Source organism: Telmatherina bonti (assembly GCF_933228915.1).
Source record: "Telmatherina bonti genome assembly, chromosome: 3".
In the NCBI taxonomy this organism is placed as follows: domain Eukaryota; kingdom Metazoa; phylum Chordata; class Actinopteri; order Atheriniformes; family Telmatherinidae; genus Telmatherina; species Telmatherina bonti.
The window spans coordinates 37772584-37790129 of record NC_136621.1 but is presented as its reverse complement, the minus strand read 5'-3'; the positions used below and the strand labels follow the sequence as shown (position 1 = coordinate 37790129).

General features: G+C 43.1%; 1 protein-coding gene across 2 annotated transcripts in view; it reads left to right on the top strand.

The window, feature by feature from the left end:
* Positions 1-17054, top strand: part of septin9b (septin 9b) — a 61279-nt gene extending 44225 nt beyond the window's left edge. For both annotated transcript variants that reach the window (XM_079238192.1, XM_079238191.1), the window contains exons 3-11: positions 1180-1365; positions 6990-7118; positions 7266-7347; positions 7484-7621; positions 10004-10121; positions 11952-12047; positions 12159-12255; positions 14962-15013; positions 15462-17054. In XM_079238192.1, the coding sequence (XP_079094318.1) occupies positions 1180-1365; positions 6990-7118; positions 7266-7347; positions 7484-7621; positions 10004-10121; positions 11952-12047; positions 12159-12255; positions 14962-15013; positions 15462-15672 (1109 nt within the window). In that variant the 3' untranslated portion in view covers positions 15673-17054. The remainder of the gene's footprint in view (positions 1-1179; positions 1366-6989; positions 7119-7265; positions 7348-7483; positions 7622-10003; positions 10122-11951; positions 12048-12158; positions 12256-14961; positions 15014-15461) is intronic.
* The last annotated feature ends 492 nt before the right edge of the window (positions 17055-17546 follow it).

Here is a 17546-nt window from a genome sequence, read left to right as displayed (position 1 = left end):
AAATCCAAAACCTTGTACTCTGATCACTTACTGATTGATGGCGAAGGGTTTATTGTGTTTAAGGTGAGCCACATGTGGTACCAGAATGCAGCTCATCATTTCACCGTTAGATTGTCAGACAGCTGAAATGTAGAAGGACGGATGGATACAGCTGAAGGTGTGGTACTCTGTCTCATGCATCCTGCTCAGATGAAAAGAAAAAGGGATTAAGTTCGGAGGGTTCAACTTTTGGGTTTTTTGGGACGTCCAAGTGGAGGAGAGTGGGAAAGTAAAGCTGGTGCGTATCTGTGCAGCGTGTGAGGTAGAAAAAAAGCTGCAAATTTGTGTATTTTAATGAAGGGTTGGCCATCTGCTGTGAGGGAGACTGAGCAGCAAAGGGCCCAGAATACCAGAAAGGCTGCACAAAGTGGAGGTTTTTTACTTTTTTCTGAAGAAAGAGGTCAGTTAAAGCTTAAGGCTCCTGCAGGATTCTTCATGTATCATTTAAATAAACAAGCACACACGCAAATAGAGCGTAGCAGGTTGTATCCATGCTGCTCTCTTCCAGGCTGCCTCTACTTCTCGGCAGGTAGACGTCTGTGTGGTTTGTCTGTAACTGCAAAACTTGACACACGCACGACTCTGAGTTTCAGTCTTGGCACAGGAAATGTTGTCTCCTCCTTCTCTGAGAGGAGTAAATCAGCCTCTGCGAGCACACGCCAGCACATCAGGCCATTCTCGCTGCGTCTTACTTTGCTTGTGGCAGCGTTGCTTTGGCACACCGCCCGTGTTGTTCAACAACTGATCCTCCCTAAAGCGAGGTAAGCTGTGATTCCAGTTAAACGAAGTCCGTCCGTTTTTCATCTTGATTCGTTTAAAACCACGTTGTTTATTGTTAAGACAAGATGTCTCCACCGCTGTAGCACTTCCAGAGTTTCTGCAGATTTATGGTTCCCATGTCGCCTTGTTCGTTCTGATTTTGATCGCTTGGCAGAAGTTTAAACTAACTTGGATAAAGGTCAGGTGCACATAAGTGTGATTTGAAGTCTTGCATCCTGTTTTCAGACAGGAAATGAGCTGCTTAGATCAGTATCCTCCATCATCTTGCTGTTCACTTCAGTGGATGTCAGTTTTCACCTTCGGTTGCAGTTATCATGCTTACAATATCATGGAGTATCTATTTTTTTTGTCTTCCCTCAGGGTCAGAGGTCAGTCTGAGCCATAGCACCATGTCTGAGTCCGCTAAGCCCCACCACCTCAACCCTCAAGGCAAGGGGGACAAGAGCCATGGAGGCGACTCCAGCTACGTCGGCATCGATGCCATCCTGGAACAGATGAGGAGGAAGGCCATGAAGCAAGGGTTTGAGCTCAACATCATGGTTGTGGGTGAGTTTTCCTCCATGCAATCTAACAAAAACTTGTTCCAGACCTTATGAAATGCGTGCAGAAGTTAGGGATGATCCTAAATGACTGCTTTGGAAAAGCTCATTAAAGGGGATAAAAGGGGTTATATTATAACTCTTCCGTGAGTGAGACTGACGCTTTAGTTTCCAGACTGAGCTCGATGCAGAACTTGGTTACAACCTTGTGTTAGATTTGTGTTGTACTTCATCCCAAATGTATCTAAATGACCTAAAAACTGGCTCAGAAATGTCAGTAAATTCATGCAGCATCAACTGCTAGCTGGGCTTTACATAAAACAGCGCTTACACACACATGCACACACTCTTGATCTCCACCACACGCTTGGTTTGCACATCCTCAACTTTGAAAATGTTCTTATCAGCTGCTGTTTGAAGCTTTAAAGTGTCCCTCGTCCTCCCAGTTCTGTCACAAGTCAGCCAGCGTGGTGCCTCCCTCCACAAGCCTTCTTTTTCCTTTCCTCAATGTGTGTGTGTTTCTACGAAGAGGCTAGAGAACACACTCACTTAAGTGGATAAAAGGAGGCTGTCAGGCTGAGCGAGTGGCACAATGGCAGCGATTATGCTGACAAGCTGAAGCACACACGTCTCTGGAAGCTTCATGCTTCCTTTGAGAGCAGCAACACACTGGCAATTAGGCCCCTCCTGCAGTCTGCGAACACTTACCCACGACTGCTCTTATGTTATCTATAAATACTGTCCATATCTGCATATGAATGCAGAATCTGCAGACAAAATCTACAACCACAATGTTTCTGCGACTTTTTTGTCAAAGTTCTCTTGACTATTTGAGACTTTGGTTGCAAGTACGCGAACCGTCTGATGCAAGATGGTAAAAATGGAAGCACGTTGACTCGCAACCACCAGCTAGAAGCCGGCAATGATCTTTAATTAGTATGTTTTAAATTCAAACACATTAAGGTGCTGTTTTGGCCCAGGTATGTTTTCTGGTCCAGAAATGTAGCCGATGCTATTTTTGCATCACACCTGTTCACATGCACGCAAAGATAAACATGCAGCCTGGTAGGAGGTGTTGGTGCCAAGTTTTCTTTTTTTTTCACATGTTGCATTGTGTCAAAACATCTCTGCAGTCCATCTAAACCACTTTGTTCTGCAGGTTTTGCAGATTATTTACATGCAATTTAGCAAACCTAATCTGTGCTGCTGTGTTTCTCAAAAAATGCCAAACTTCTTCAGTCCTTTTTTTTTTTAATTTGACTTGACTTTTACTTTAAACACACACACACACACACACACACACACACACACACACACACACACACACACACATGCACACCACCGTACCTGCTTATGGCTGGAATATACTTGCTTTGTACACTTGCATACACTGCAACATTCGTCTACGCCTGTGTATATTTGCTGCAAACAATGCTTGCCTGATGCGGCCAAAATGTTCAATACTGGAGGTCGCCACTAGGAGGCAGCACACAGCACCAGTAAAAAAAAAAAATAAATAAAAAATAAAAAATAAGGCCACTAGCAACGTTGTACTTCCGTGGCATTTTAAGCAACAGTGACCCAATCTGTTGCAACTATGAGTGTTTGTCACTGTGCAACACTGATCAATAGTCCGGCTGAAAACATTTTATGCGCTAAACACCATTAAATTAAAACGCCTGCAAATCGCAACTGCTGTTTGTCTAAACGTAGAAATATCACTTTTATAGTGCGAAAAACGCAGCCATTGACTTGTTTTCAGATCGTTTCTGATGTATTTCCTCCTTGACATTTTGTTAACACACCTGAATACATCTAATTTTATAGAAGTGATTTAATTTATTAGTAATAGTTAACCTTATTATTCATGTTAAATAAAATAAGGGTGCACTTGGTTTATCACACACCCTGGCTTTGTTTTTAGGTTTTAGACGTGATGAAGACTAGACGATGCCCTGATGTGTTAAACCTGACAATCACCTACTTCAGCCACACCCTGGAAACAGTTTTTGTCGAAGTTTTATCTTTTTTCAGGTTAAAATTTACTGTAGAAAGCCATGAATTCCTGCAGGGCATGGAAAAGCAAGGACTCACAGAAGCATAATTTGTGTTAATTAAAAGACTCATACTGACTTCTGAATGCAGAGGAATGAGGTGTAAAGAGTAAATCAGATTTTTAACTGAGAAAATTGCAGCATAGTGTGTGTCAGAAAATGTATTTGTTATAATAAAGAAAGAGAAATACCTGGCTTTAACAGAAGGGTCTATAATTGGTCCCACATTTCTTTTTCATTACAGGCAAACGGCACATTTCTACGTAAAGCTGACATGTATCTACCTGCAGCTCTCCGACACCTCCAGGATGAATAAAACTTGTCGTGAAATCAAATATTGTGTAACACAGCAGAAAACAAGTTTCTCTCTGCAGACATCTGCTGATAACAGCAGAATAATGTAGGTTAAAATGCGAGTGAAGTGGTTGTTTCCATAAGGCTGGTTCAGACTCGCCATTTCAGTTTGATTCATCAAAATCTGAGAAAAACTTTCTCAATCTTTTCACGCTGTGACGTGTAGATGCTCGATACTGCGTTCATCGCTCATTCAGACTCAGAGCCTTGAAGTGTAGGAGCAGCTGTGGTCCTGCTCGTGTCCCCTCCCGGCATTCAGACAAAGCATTTTCCTGACGTCTCCCTGCAGCCAGCTGACCTCAGCTCAGGTGTCTGAGTGTCAGCATGTCTGTTGGCGACGGAGGTAAAGCAAATGTTAGCTGCAGCTCGCGGGTGAATACGCCGAGCAGGCAGCATGTTGAGTTTGTGTGAAAGAGCAAAAGTGTCCCTGAGAGTCGCTGAGGGCCTGGCGTCTTGGCAACGCTCCATGCCACGGAGAGGACGCCTGCAAATAGGAAGTCTGACAAACAGGGAGAAGAGTTGGTGTAAAAGTTCAGTAACATTTGGAAACATTTTCTGAACATAGAGAAGACACAAACAGGGAATAAAGTAAAATCCTAAAATCAAAACTTTCTTTTGTCTCTTTAACACTCTGGAGACGCCGGCATCGTCGGCGATGCCAGGGACCATGTTGTTTAATCGAGCATAGCTTTCGAACCATGAAAGATAGAAATGTACTTTTTCCCCCTCTTAATCGGGAGACTCCGGGCTTTCAGACGGTAGTTCCGGCATCACTGTAGCCCATTCATAGATGATACCGTGTTGTGTTAAAACAGGTGCTCCAATCAGAGTCTTTGTCTTTGGCGCATGACACGTGTTTTTGTCCAATCAGAGCCGATGATGCCTCAGGAAACGCCTCCAAACAGTGTCAATCACCATGCATCGGTGTCATTAGCAGTCGGATAGCTGCTTTCTGTATTTACAAAACAGCTTTTATGCACGCATACCATGTATAATTGGTCAAACAAACATTTGCATTACTCAAGTAGTTTATTATAACATAAACGACACGACGGCGTCGTAACAGATGTATAACTTGGTAACAGATACAGCTGCGGTGCTTCAGTCCCCTTCAGTACCTTTAGTCATGCTTCCAAATTATAATACTCTTTATTTCAAGCAAAGGAGCCTCATTTACATAACATATGATATTTCAATTCAAAATAAAAAAAACAAGGTATAGGACATTATGGGACATTGAAAGGTGGTGTTTATTAGCATTTAAACTAAAAAAAGTCAGGCTGAGTTCACTCCCACGCTTTGGTTGCTGCTTGTTGTGGACACACTCACACAACCTCTCTTCAAATGTTCCCACCATCTCTACAGTTGTTGATGTTGTGTTTCTTCAGGTGCTTTTAATTTGGCAGTTTCTGCCTCGTCTTCTTCCTGTTCTTCCTTTTTTGCTGGTTTATTCCTTTCACTGGTTGTGTGTCAGCTATACAACTCAACACTGCCCCCATGATTTCTGGTGGTATTGCGTCCTTTTCTGTCTCACATCATGAATAGCTAAGCTTCTTAAAATAAGTATTTTGCATAACCGACGGGTGAAATTGTCCATCCGTCTTCCACTTCAAGTATAAATGAGCCACAAGACTATCTGCTTAGAGCTGCTGCATCTCTTGTTGAGTCCATGTCTGAAATGTTCAGATTTTTATTCCCGTTAGAACACAAGGAACGAATCAGATGCTTAAACTGAAGCATTTTACTATTTCCACGCCCATCGGACCGTCACGTAGAAAATGAGTTAACTTTGAATTAGATGCCAGCATCACATGTTAAAGATGAAACGGGGCGACGAAGGGCTGGAAAAGTAAGTTATGCATGTAGAAAACAACAGGTTAAAGACTGCACATGGCTGAGAAGAAAAGGAGCATTTCAGAGAGGAAGAGACTCTGAGACGTGAAGACGGACAGAAATTGAATAATCTGCTAAAAACTATCCTGAAAAGTTTTTTTGTCAATCAAAATTGAAAATATTTTAATTATCCCACCATCTACATTATATAATACATAATTTAGAGCAGTGGTTCCCACAGGGGTTCAGAGGTAATATAGAGTCGCCAGATCAGGACATGGTGACTGTTATTAGTGCTGTCAAAAGGAATCCATCAATGCTAAATAGTTAGGATGTTCATTTTTAACACATTAATGAATAAATCAAGAGTATCATATCGCCATTACGCCAGGCGCAATGAATCTTTGTTCAGCAGCTTTTGGCTAAAGGAACATGGAAGGAGAACATTTAAGTACATAAAGAGAATAAAAGCTTTAAAATTTTTATTCTTTTGTTCTATTTTTATACAAATGTATAAAATATATCTACAAGAAGAATATATTTACAAATAAATATATATTTAAAACAAAAAAACAAACGTATTGATGCCTTATTGTCTTGGTGAGGGAAGCTGTGGGAAAGTCCAGCATGAATCCACCAAAACCAGTCCATCCTTTCCAGCCTGCATGAGGAGCCTTCCTGCAGGACGACCCGCTGGACATGTTAAATAATCAGCTGCTCGGTCGGCACGGCGCAGACGCTGAGGAAGCCTCGGCGAATCAGAATTTGTCATGAAGCCGGATGCTTGTGATCTTTGGGTCATCGGACGGTAACGGATTACAAACCGGAGCCGGTTCTCAGTTTTTATCTCTGTTCTGAAACTACGAGGAAGATTTCATTTTCACTGACAGAAAAGTTCAAACGAAATAAAACCTGGGTGCTGTTACTATGGCGATAACTGCGTTAATCACAGTCATATAAACAGAGCATCAGTGATGCAACGTGGTCCCGAAGTGCCTCACTGCGTCCGGCTACAAGTGGATTCATGTTTATTTTCCTGAGCGTCACTGGAACAAGCCGGTTCTGTAGGAATATACTGCTGACGTGACTCCAGGGGTTTCCTCCTGCAGGAGTGATGTTTCATACGGGTGTGTGTGTGGTCTGTGCCGTACATGTGTCCTTTTGGCCCCTACAGGTTTCCTGCTCCTCCACACACACACACACACACACACACACACACACACACACACACACACACACACACACTCACTCGTTCTAATGACACGCATGTGTGGAAAGGATTCGTTTCGGTTGTCGTCTGCTGAACGTTTGCTGCTTGGATTCTTTATATTATTGTTCATGTATATGTGTGTGTGTGTGTGTGTGTGTGTGTGTGTGTGCTTGTGATCAGGGCAAAGCGGCCTGGGAAAGTCCACTCTGATGAACACACTGTTTAAATCCAAGGTGAGCCGTAAGTCAGTGCAGCCCGACCCGGAGGAGAGGATCCCCAAGACGATCGAGATCAAGTCCATCAGTCATGGTCGGCCTGTTTTCATGCTTCACATATGATGCTGTTAATAATGCAACACGTGTGTTTTTCTGCTTCTGTATCATAACACAGATGAGTAATCTTAGACAAGACAAGCAGCTTCTTATGTAATTCAGAGTTTTTCATTTATCTGCGTAGACATTGAGGAGAAAGGCGTGAGGATGAAGCTGACGGTGATCGACACGCCCGGCTTTGGGGATCAGATCAATAACGAGAACTGGTGAGGAAAGCTGCTTCCCTTCCCTTCGTGTGTTCGCAAATCATCGCATGTGGTTCTGAAAGCTTTTAGATAAAGAAGATATTAGCGAGCGGCTGGTGAAAAATTGGTGTCGTATTCATGACTTCTCCTTCCTCAGCTGGCAGCCCATCATGAGGTTCATCAATGACCAGTATGAGGCCTACTTGCAGGAGGAAATCAACATCAACAGGAAGAAAAGGATCCCAGACTCCAGGGTTCACTGCTGCATATATTTCATTCCTCCCACTGGCCACTGGTGAGTTCCCAGCTTAAAGTGGGACATGGCCTTGTGCCCCACTTTTCCCTCCCACAGGCTTCCTGGGAATCTCCTCTGACCCAGTGCCTGTTCACGGCTCGTTCACACGCCTGCCTTCCCCGTGTTGAACTACTTTCCACCTCCCTCTCATCGATCCGAATCCATCGATCATTTCTCTGATTAACAGAGAAGTTGTTTACTGATCCTGCTGCCATGGCAACACATTCAGGGGATCGTTTATCTGTGCGCGTGCAGATACAACACCAACCACTCAAAGTGTTTGTGTGCAAACATTCATTAACGTCCTCGCCACATTCTCAGCGACAGCCTCACATCAGGGAACTCAGCAGCTTCAGGTTCTCTCCGTGAGCGGGGGATGACATCTCGACCCCCTCACCATCTGCACACGGCGCCGCCGCGGCTGGGCTGCTTGTGTGTTAAAGCACGTTGCAGGTAGTGGACCCGGTGGGCAGCCGGCGAGCTGACACTTGCAGTGGACACCCACTGTGGGAGCAGATGTCAGTCGTCCGGCTTGAAGCTGCAGATTGCAGCCAGTTTGACCCTTAAACTGCTCGTCTTGTTGGGGATAAGCTCTGCTTCCTCATGTACTTCAGAATCAGAGATGTAATTGTGTTTCTTGCAGAGCTGGAGACAAAGCAGCCATCTGTCAGGAAGTTCTGTAGGCACGGATTCATGTCAGAGCAGCAGAATCAAGTTAGATGCAGTTTTTTTTATTGTCTTTCTGTTCTTTTAGCAACGCTTTGCAGGGACAGAGTTGTTCCTTGGGTTGTTCTGAAGATGTTTTCCCATTTTATTTCATTAACAAACTGACAAAAATAAATCCAAACATGTACATCTGTGCATGCACACATACATACATGTGTATATATACATTCTGTCTGTCTGTGCAGCATATGTTTGTTTAAAAACGGACATGTGTAAAGTCTACATGGATGCTCATCCATGCATGTGATGCAGCCTAGTTGCTCATATTCAGTTCATGTTATTCTATGATTACATCCAATAATCAGTGACCTGAAAGATCGCTATCAACCTTTGGCCTTATGGCGTACCTTTTGATTTCTCGCTGTCACTCCTCGGTGCGCTCATTTTTCACGTGTCTCCTGAGCGTTTGATGCTCTTCGTCACTCACCTCTGTTTACATTCCTCCCTTCCTCTCACCAGACTTTGTGTTGCACTCGCTCATCGGTTTTGCATCCTGTTTCGATGATGTCATGCTTGTCGTTCTTTGTGGTAGAACAAGCCGGGCTCTTTTCTTTCAGCTGCCTCTGGACGTCTGAATTAAACTGACTTTCAGAGGGCAGAGCATGAAAGGAGGAACACCTGGAGGCAATGCTGAGACAAAACAAATAAAGACAGAAAGCGTTCAATGTGTATGAACCGCCCTTATCATCATAAACTAATGAAGAGTAAAGAGAGAAATTTAATATATTACAATAGTACAACTGAAACCATGAGAAGAATATACTTATAGCTGTGAATGCAAGCAGGATATTATGCAGAAATGTGACTATGAAAAACAGTGCTTCAGTCCTGGGTTAACCCTTATGGTTTGATTTTACTGAAATCAAGAAGAAGAGCAGAAAAAAAAATGAGGAGAAGCATGTAACAGAAAGGACCGGTACTGCCCTCTGGTGGTCATTCTGCGTCATTACACCAATCTTATACCGCTCATATGGGACAACGTTTAAAGTAGGGGTGCCCAAACTTTTTCCTCGAATGGCCAAACTGAAAAGGATCCGGGGATCCACAGGACAGATTTAAGGATAAAACACAAGTAAATGTATAAAATTATTTTATTTATAGTTCAATCGCTAATACAGTGTACTTTTCCTATCTGGGCAAATAAAATGTTATATAAAAAATCAATATGGCAAAAGAACAATAAAGCCATAGTTAAAGGGGCAAGAAACAATAATTACAGCCACTAAACTTCAACCAAGAGCCACATGTCAACAAGAAGAAACAGAGCATGTGGAACAATGCAAGTTACTGATACTTAGTGGGACACATGAAGTTGATCTTTGGACATTACCAGTCTCTCCATGTTGGGTGGCACCTGGCTGAGGTGCGAGTCAGTCAGGGTCCCTCTGAGTCTGGTCTTATTGAGGTTAGTGACACTGAAAGTGTCTTTTCTTTTTATCAAGCTCTGCAGGGTATTAATATAAACAACAACTAGCAAAGAGCTGGCGGGCCGATTTTGGCCCGTGGGCCTCACCTTGGGCACACCTGATTTAAAGCATTTTAGAGACCAGAAGTAAGGGGGGGGGGATTACAGCTTGGAATATCTGCGAGCAGAACAGCAGATGAAACACTGAATTATGAATGAAACAAACTGGTGTTTTCTCTTTAATCCTGCAGTCTCAGGCCTCTGGACGTGGAGTTCATGCGGCGTCTCAGCAAAGTGGTCAACATCGTTCCGGTCATCGCCAAGGCCGACACACTCACCCTGGAGGAGAGGGACTATTTTAAACAGACGGTAAGAGGAATGTTAGATTGCTTTTTATCTTCTTGTTTAATCTGAAACCTCCTCTCATGTGTCCAGCTGAGCAGGCAGGAGATCTTTCATATATTCCACCTAATCTGAGAGCTTCAGTTTCTTTTTACTCTTCAGATCACAATTTTTTTTCTCCTTTTTTCCAGTAAAACAGCTGACCCCAAACAAGATCATTTTGCATAATACCTGATGATGACACGACAGTGATGCCAAAATAATGAGCTGATTGTACAGGAATGGATCTGTTGCTGTTCTGACTGACTACATGCTTCATATTGCTTCATGCCGGTCTATGAGCAGCGTCATACATGTATGATGCTGCAGAGAGTCGATCAAACATGTACTGACAAAGTAATTTGGTCCAACGACTAAAGTTTACATATTTCAACAAGGTATTAAATTTCCATCCAGTTAAATAATGTTTCTGTAATCATAACCAGAACATAAAATTTAAGTAATTCAATCCCATATAAGTGAGAAGAATGAACAACATAGTGTCACACTATCAGAATTTACCCAACATATATAATAAAGTAAACGTGATGCTCGAATTAAGAATGGTGTAAAACTGTTAATAAAGTTTATCTAATATTATGAAAAAAAGACAATTATTCCAAATATTTAGGTATATTCATATAAACTTTAATAGTTTTGCATAAACTTTACTAAGAAATTAAAATAAATGTTCCACAGAAACATAATTTGATTGGATGGAGTCATTCGTTCATTCATTGTCCAAAGCTGGAGCCTATCCCAGCAGTTGCTGGGCGAGAGGCAGGTACACCTGGACCTGGACCTGGACACGAGGTCGCCAGTCCATCGCAGGACCAACAGAGAGAGACAAACAACCACTCACTCCCAGTGACGAACCAGTTAACCTAACATGCCGGAGTACCCACATAGAGAACATAAAACTCCACACAGAAAGTCTCTGTTCACGCCTCCTCCCCCCCAGAAGAGGCTCCACCATCTTGCTGTGGGGTCATCTAACTGAAATACGTAAACTTTAGTATTTGGACCAAAAGATTTATTTCCAGTGTGATAAAGGTCATCTTTCATCAGTGGCTTTGTGTGTTTTTGTTTCTTTTGAGGGTTTGTTGGCATCATTGCAGCTTTGCAGTTGTCAGTCACCTTTTATTCTCTTCATCTCCCTCTACATACAGTAGGAGTTTTATTTCTCTTGTTTTAGCAACCATTTTCCTTCCTCTGCTGCTCGTACTGACATCCACGAGGAGTGAAAGGGGGCTCGGTCCAGACCCTGACGGGGAGCAGAAGCTGCTTGTAGCTGGATTGTTTTGCTTGGCTGCACATGCTCAGTTTGACCCTGCGGATTATTGACTGAAAACGTCTCAAGCCAAGTTTTCTTTTATTTATTTCCATCTCTCCAGTTTCCCTTCTAACAGCTTGCAGTGGAAGCAGTTTTAGTCAAACATTAAGGCTCACCGAGTCCAGCTGTGAAGAACGTTTTAAATTCCTCAAACCTAAAGTTTATCTTTGCATCCTGTAACGTAACGCTGGAAAAAAATCATTAGAAACAACTTTTATTTTCCTGCATCCACATCTGATCTGCAGTTAAAATAAAGACAATGCAGAGAATTAGTGTCTGTTTTATCAGTCATACCTCTGTCTGCATGCCTGAAGTACACGTATGTACACTACTTATATTTGTGTGATATGTAGAAAACCGAGGATTTATCTGCAATCTGTTTTAGATCAGACATGGATTTTTCTTTTTGTCTTAAATAAGGCTTCTTTTTCAGTCTTTTCACATCATTAACCTGTTTTTACGTCACCATGCACGTCTGCATGCAGATCAGGGAAGAGCTTCGAGTCAACGAGATCGACGTTTACCCTCAGAAAGAGTTTGACGAGGATGGAGAAGACAGGATGATCAATGACAAGATCAGGGTAAGTTCATGCTGATCAGTTCAGCTTATGGGACATTATGCACGTTTCCGTGTGGGATTTAAAAACTCATCAGAAAAGTGACTCACGGCGTGTTGTTGTGCCTCCCACCAGGAGATGATCCCCTTTGCTGTGGTGGGCAGCGACCAGGAGTACCAGGTGAACGGGAAGCGGATTCTGGGAAGGAAAACTAAATGGGGAACGATAGAAGGTAACACACATGAAGCAATGCATGAACATGCAGATACACACCGTGTCTCTTCCATTCTACCTGTTTGCTTTCTGCACTTTCACATAAATAAATAAAAAGAAATGAACAGCATCTCCTATTTTTTGGTGTTTGTGGAAACTTTACAAGTTACTGGCCACTTTAGGTCACTTCCATGTTCCAGTTTCCACAAGTTCCTCTGCATCCGTAACCATGGGGACATATGAGACAGGAAGGGGAGATTTACGGGGACTTTCTGTGTCCTTCGAGATGACGAGCAGGAACATAAAATGCACACGTCCTACCTCGCAGGCGCACAAAATAATAATGCAGTTTACTTTGGTTGGCTTGTCCTGCATGCTAACACTGTGTGTGTCCTAATGTCGCCTTCCGGGTGTGTTTTATGTGTGAGGGAGGGACAGAGAGGACGTCTGTCTGAGCTGGAAGGGAAAAGACGGCTGAAGGATGCCAGGACTGTTTAACAAGGTCTCCTTCTGCAGAACAAGCTGCATCGAAGTTTATTTGACCTCCTGTAAACACATTTTCCTCAATAAATTATTCACAGAAGCTCCTTTTCATGCCATGTTAATTATTTAAATCAAAGATGAAAAACTTTTTTTGTTTTCAACAAGGTGAGAAAATGAGCAGAGATCTGGACAAGGCAGATGCTCCTCCGTGATCAGACGCTACATGGGCGACTTATGGTTGGTTTTAACTTTAGACAGCCAGATTTGTGTAAAGTAGGAGCAGGAGTTTAGTCGCCAGAAGGCGAAGCTCTCAATTTACCAGTCGATCTACGTTCCTACCCTCACCTATAGTCATGAGCTGTGGGTCGTGACCGAAAGAACAAGATCTCGTATACAGGCGGCTGAAATGAGTTTCCTCTGCAGGGTGGCCGGGCTCTCCCTTAGAGATAGGGTGAGGAGCTCGGTCATCCGGGAGGAGATCAGAGTAGAGCCGCTGCTCCTTCGCATCGAGAGGAACCAGTTGAGGTGGCTCGGGCATCTGGTCAGGATGCCTCCTGGACCTCCCTGGTGAGGTGTTCCAGGCACGTCCCTCTGGGAGGAGACCCCGGGGAAGACCCAGGACACGCTGGGGGGATTACATCTCTCGGCTGGCCTGGGAACGCCTCGGGATCCCCCCCGCAGAGTTGGTAGATGTGGCTGGGGAGAGGGAAGTCTGGGCTTCCCTGCTTAGGCTGCTGCCCCCGCGACCCGACCCCGGATAAGCAGTTGAAAATGAAGATGATGAAGATGAAGACAACCAGATTTGTTCTAAAGCACCGAGAAGAGGGGTGTCCAAAGTCGCTGTCCTGCAGGTTCTTCGTGTATCTGCTGCAGCCTGGAAATGAGGCGTCATCAACATCTAGATGTCATTCAGAAGTGTTATGGACATTTTATTTTTGTTTTTTCCTTCATGTCATGTGAGAAGTTCTTGTTTTGTTTAGTAATCGTTTACTACTTGCTGGGACATGTTTGACTGGTGGACAAAAGTACGTCACACGCCTTCGCATAGTGTGTGTGTGTGTGTGTGTGTGTGTGCGCGCGACGCATGTCTGTGGTTGCTGTGTGTATTGTGGTCATGTTGCATGTCCTGGCTGCCTCAAAAGAATCCAAGGATTGAAAAGATCCACGGAGTGAAGAAAGTTGTCAAAATTGAGACAAAGTCCTGTCTATGTCAAGGCTGCAACATATCCCTGCTCCAACACACCTGGCTTCCATGAACTGGATCCAACAGCCAATGAAGTTCTGCACAATGATGAGTTTGAGTTTGAGGTGTGTTGGAGCAGGGATACATGGAAAGCCTGCAGGATTGTGGCCCATGAGGACCGGAGCTGGACACCCCTGACTCAAAGGATCGATTTTACGCCCCCCCCCCCCCCCCCCCCCCCCCCCCCCCCCCCCTAAATCTTCATGTTTTCCTCTGTAGTTTTCATCTCATGTCCTTTAATCTTACACTTTTCTTAGTTTATTTAACAAATATCACATTTGTCGAGGTATTATTGCTGAGCAGTTTGGGACAGAAGCAGTCTGGACTCTGCAACCCCGTTTTTATACAAAAGTGTCTAGATGGGATGAGATGAAGCCGCTTGGCTGTAGGAGTAGAAACCAAAGTCTCCGTGTACCAGAAGAGGAGGAGAAGCTGTTTACTTTTAGGGTTTAAGGGAGGAAAAGCAGTTAAATCTGCACAGTGACGACTGCAGGAGCAGATCCCGGCAATCCAGCTCATTACAAGTTAGCATAGCACTTTCCCTTGATGCCACTAATCAGCACTCGCAGGCCCAGCAGTTATTCTCCTTCTCCTCCTTTTCAAAGAGAATTTAATTTCCTGCCCTGGATTTCAAAGCTTTACATAAACGGCACCCTCCTTTATTTCATTTTCAGCCCCCTTTGACATAATCTATAATTCAAACATGTGTTAGCCCGTAGTGGAGGCGCCGGCGACGTGCCACGGGGAGTTTGGTAAAACGTCTCACTTAAGTTACTCCCATGCAGAGGAGAGCTGAGATGTATTAATTACCCCAAAGAGGGGGAGTGTGTTATCCTGGCTTAAGGAAATTGCTGGTGATGTCACGGTGGAGGATTAACCTCAGTGGTCTGTAACTATATGGGTGACACTGCCATCTTGTGGTGAGATGAGGTACTGCATGGTTCAGAGTTCCTAAGTCGCTCCTGCGTTGCTAATTCTTCCATTTTCCTCTGTTTGCAGTTGAGAACATTGCACATTGTGAGTTTGCTTACCTGCGAGACCTCCTCATCAGGTGAGGATCCGTTTATTTCAACCTATATAAAGGACAGAATGGGTTTGAAATAAAAAGAAAAGAACCTGAGGAGCTGCTGCTTCATCAGAAATCACTCGTTTGATCACGATCAAAAACAACAGTGTGTTCAGTGAGGGGCTTCTTCTGGTCCACTGTAAAACTGAAAGCCATCAGCCTCCGGAACAAGACCTCCTCTAGTTAATTATTATCTACTACAGTATTGAATTTCTCTTTGGGGATTAATAAAGTATTTCATTCATTCATTTTATTTATTTATGAAGCAGCGTGGAAATAAGCTGGAAGCAGATGTAATACCTTCACATTCTTTCTAAGATATGTTGCTTCTTCAGGCTTTTCTGATAAATCTAACTGGTGAAGAAAAAGGAAAAAGCCAATTTATCGCGACACGAAGACGTTCTGGTGCTAAATGCTTCACTTCTGTTTGCAGGACTCACATGCAGAACATCAAGGACATCACAGGCAGCATCCACTATGAGTCGTACCGCGTCCGGCGGTTAAACGAATCCAACGCTCATCCCGACTCGTCTGATCATCCCTCCGTTCAGTCAAACGTCAACGGGCAGCCGGAGGTTCAAGCCGCCGGCCTACAGGCTAACGGAGTGGCCCCTCAGCACGAAGCCTTAACCCACGAGATGTAGGGGACGGTCTCGGTTCATACGCAATATCAGGCTCAAAACATACGCTCAGATATGTTCTGTTTACATGAACAAACCCACATGCACACAGAACACACACCAACACACACGCTGATGCTGTGAAGACTCCAACTCCAGTCACAGACACGCGACAAAGACTGAACCCCCCACAGTCTCCCTCCGTGGGCGGCTTCTCTGCCATCTGATGTTTGTCGTTACAGGCCCAAGTAAGATGACGTTGTCGGCGCAACGCGTTACGTTTCTGCATGATTAAAAACATAAAACTAAACTGTGAGCAGAACAGCTGGAGGATGCTAGCGTATCCATGGTGACCAGCGGAGGGAAACAGTTGCACCCGAGATGACTCCAGATCTGCTCTGAACTCCGTTCTCTCCTTCCACTCGCTTGTTCTGCTTCGTGCTGTGGTGTGTAGTATCGTATAAGTTGCCTAGATTGAAATATTTACATTAGGTTTATTCTGTTCCCAGAGAAAATAAAGATTTTGTTGACACCTCCGCACTGTAAAATATATAAAAAAAATAGTGAATACAACGGCAGCGTGGAGCAGCTTGCAGGAGGAAATGAGTCCTGTTGTAGTTTTTCGTCTCTGTTGTTGTTTTAAAAAAAAAAAGCCTTTTTTTGCCAAACCATCCCATCTTTCTATATAATAGTAGTGTTGTGTAGTACAGCCATGTTGCTCATTTACGGTTGTATTTTTATCGCCTATGTTAACGTTCTAATATTATTGTAAACCATGGGTGTGCAGCTGTTGTCCATGTTTTGCTCATTTTTCTAGACTGTAAACCAAATAAAAATCTTTTTTTTTTTCTATTCCAAAGAAGGAGACGTAGTATACTGACCTGATTTATAGTTATTTAAATGTTTAATGTAATCCGTTCATCTCAACGTTATTCCAGCTGCCGTTTGCAGGTAATCCACAGTGATAAGTTTAAGTTTGGTCGCTGTTTACTTGGTTTTTCTTGCTGCATGTTTGTACCCGATATGCGAGACTGCACTGCGTCTACCTACAGGACTTTATATGCTGACACAAACACACAGCATTTACATTTTAGAGATGAAATTATTCTTTCTGATGCAGATTTTCTTCAAGGATTTGTGCCTGAAAACCTGAAATTACAGCCATAAAAGTAACCGGTGCAAACTATGAATATTAAAGTTTTTGGATACAATCTTTCATTTCGGATGCACAAGCTCAACGGTTGTTTATAGACTACATGGAAATAGATCCTAACTGTCCTAATCAAAGTCTGCATCATCGCAGTTCTAAGTGTTTTCTGTAGATCATAAAGTAGAAGTATTTTCTATTATCCAGAAGACGTTATTGGTCACAACTTTAACTGTTGTATAGTTTTTGTGTAATTTGTCATCCTACTATAGATTAAGGTTTTATCTTTGATATGCTATTTCGAAGAATAAAGATTGGTATTTTTATTGTTTGAACTTGGTCGTCTTTATTGTCAAAGAGTAAAGAGATGCAGTGGCTGTCCACTGATGCCTCTGTGTAATCTGGATAAAGTTAACCTGGTAGAGTCACCATGTTAATATTAAGATATACGCTACAAGTCAAAAGAGGGTTGCAGGTTCCAGCCTTGGCTTAGGGGAGGTTCAAACGTTGGTGGTCTTGTATGGACTTTGTTGGACTAAGCAGTTAACTAATTGGATGAATGAATACAGATATTTATATAGAATATAAATATACAATCATAGTGGGAGGAAGTCGAAGAGTCCGATTTTAGTTAATAAAATCAGCCTTAATGTAATCCATGCAATGAGTTACCTCACAGGACATAATAAAAAATTCTTTTGCAATCTTTTATTGTCTGATCCCAGTCCTGGTTAGTCTACTTGGCAAACAA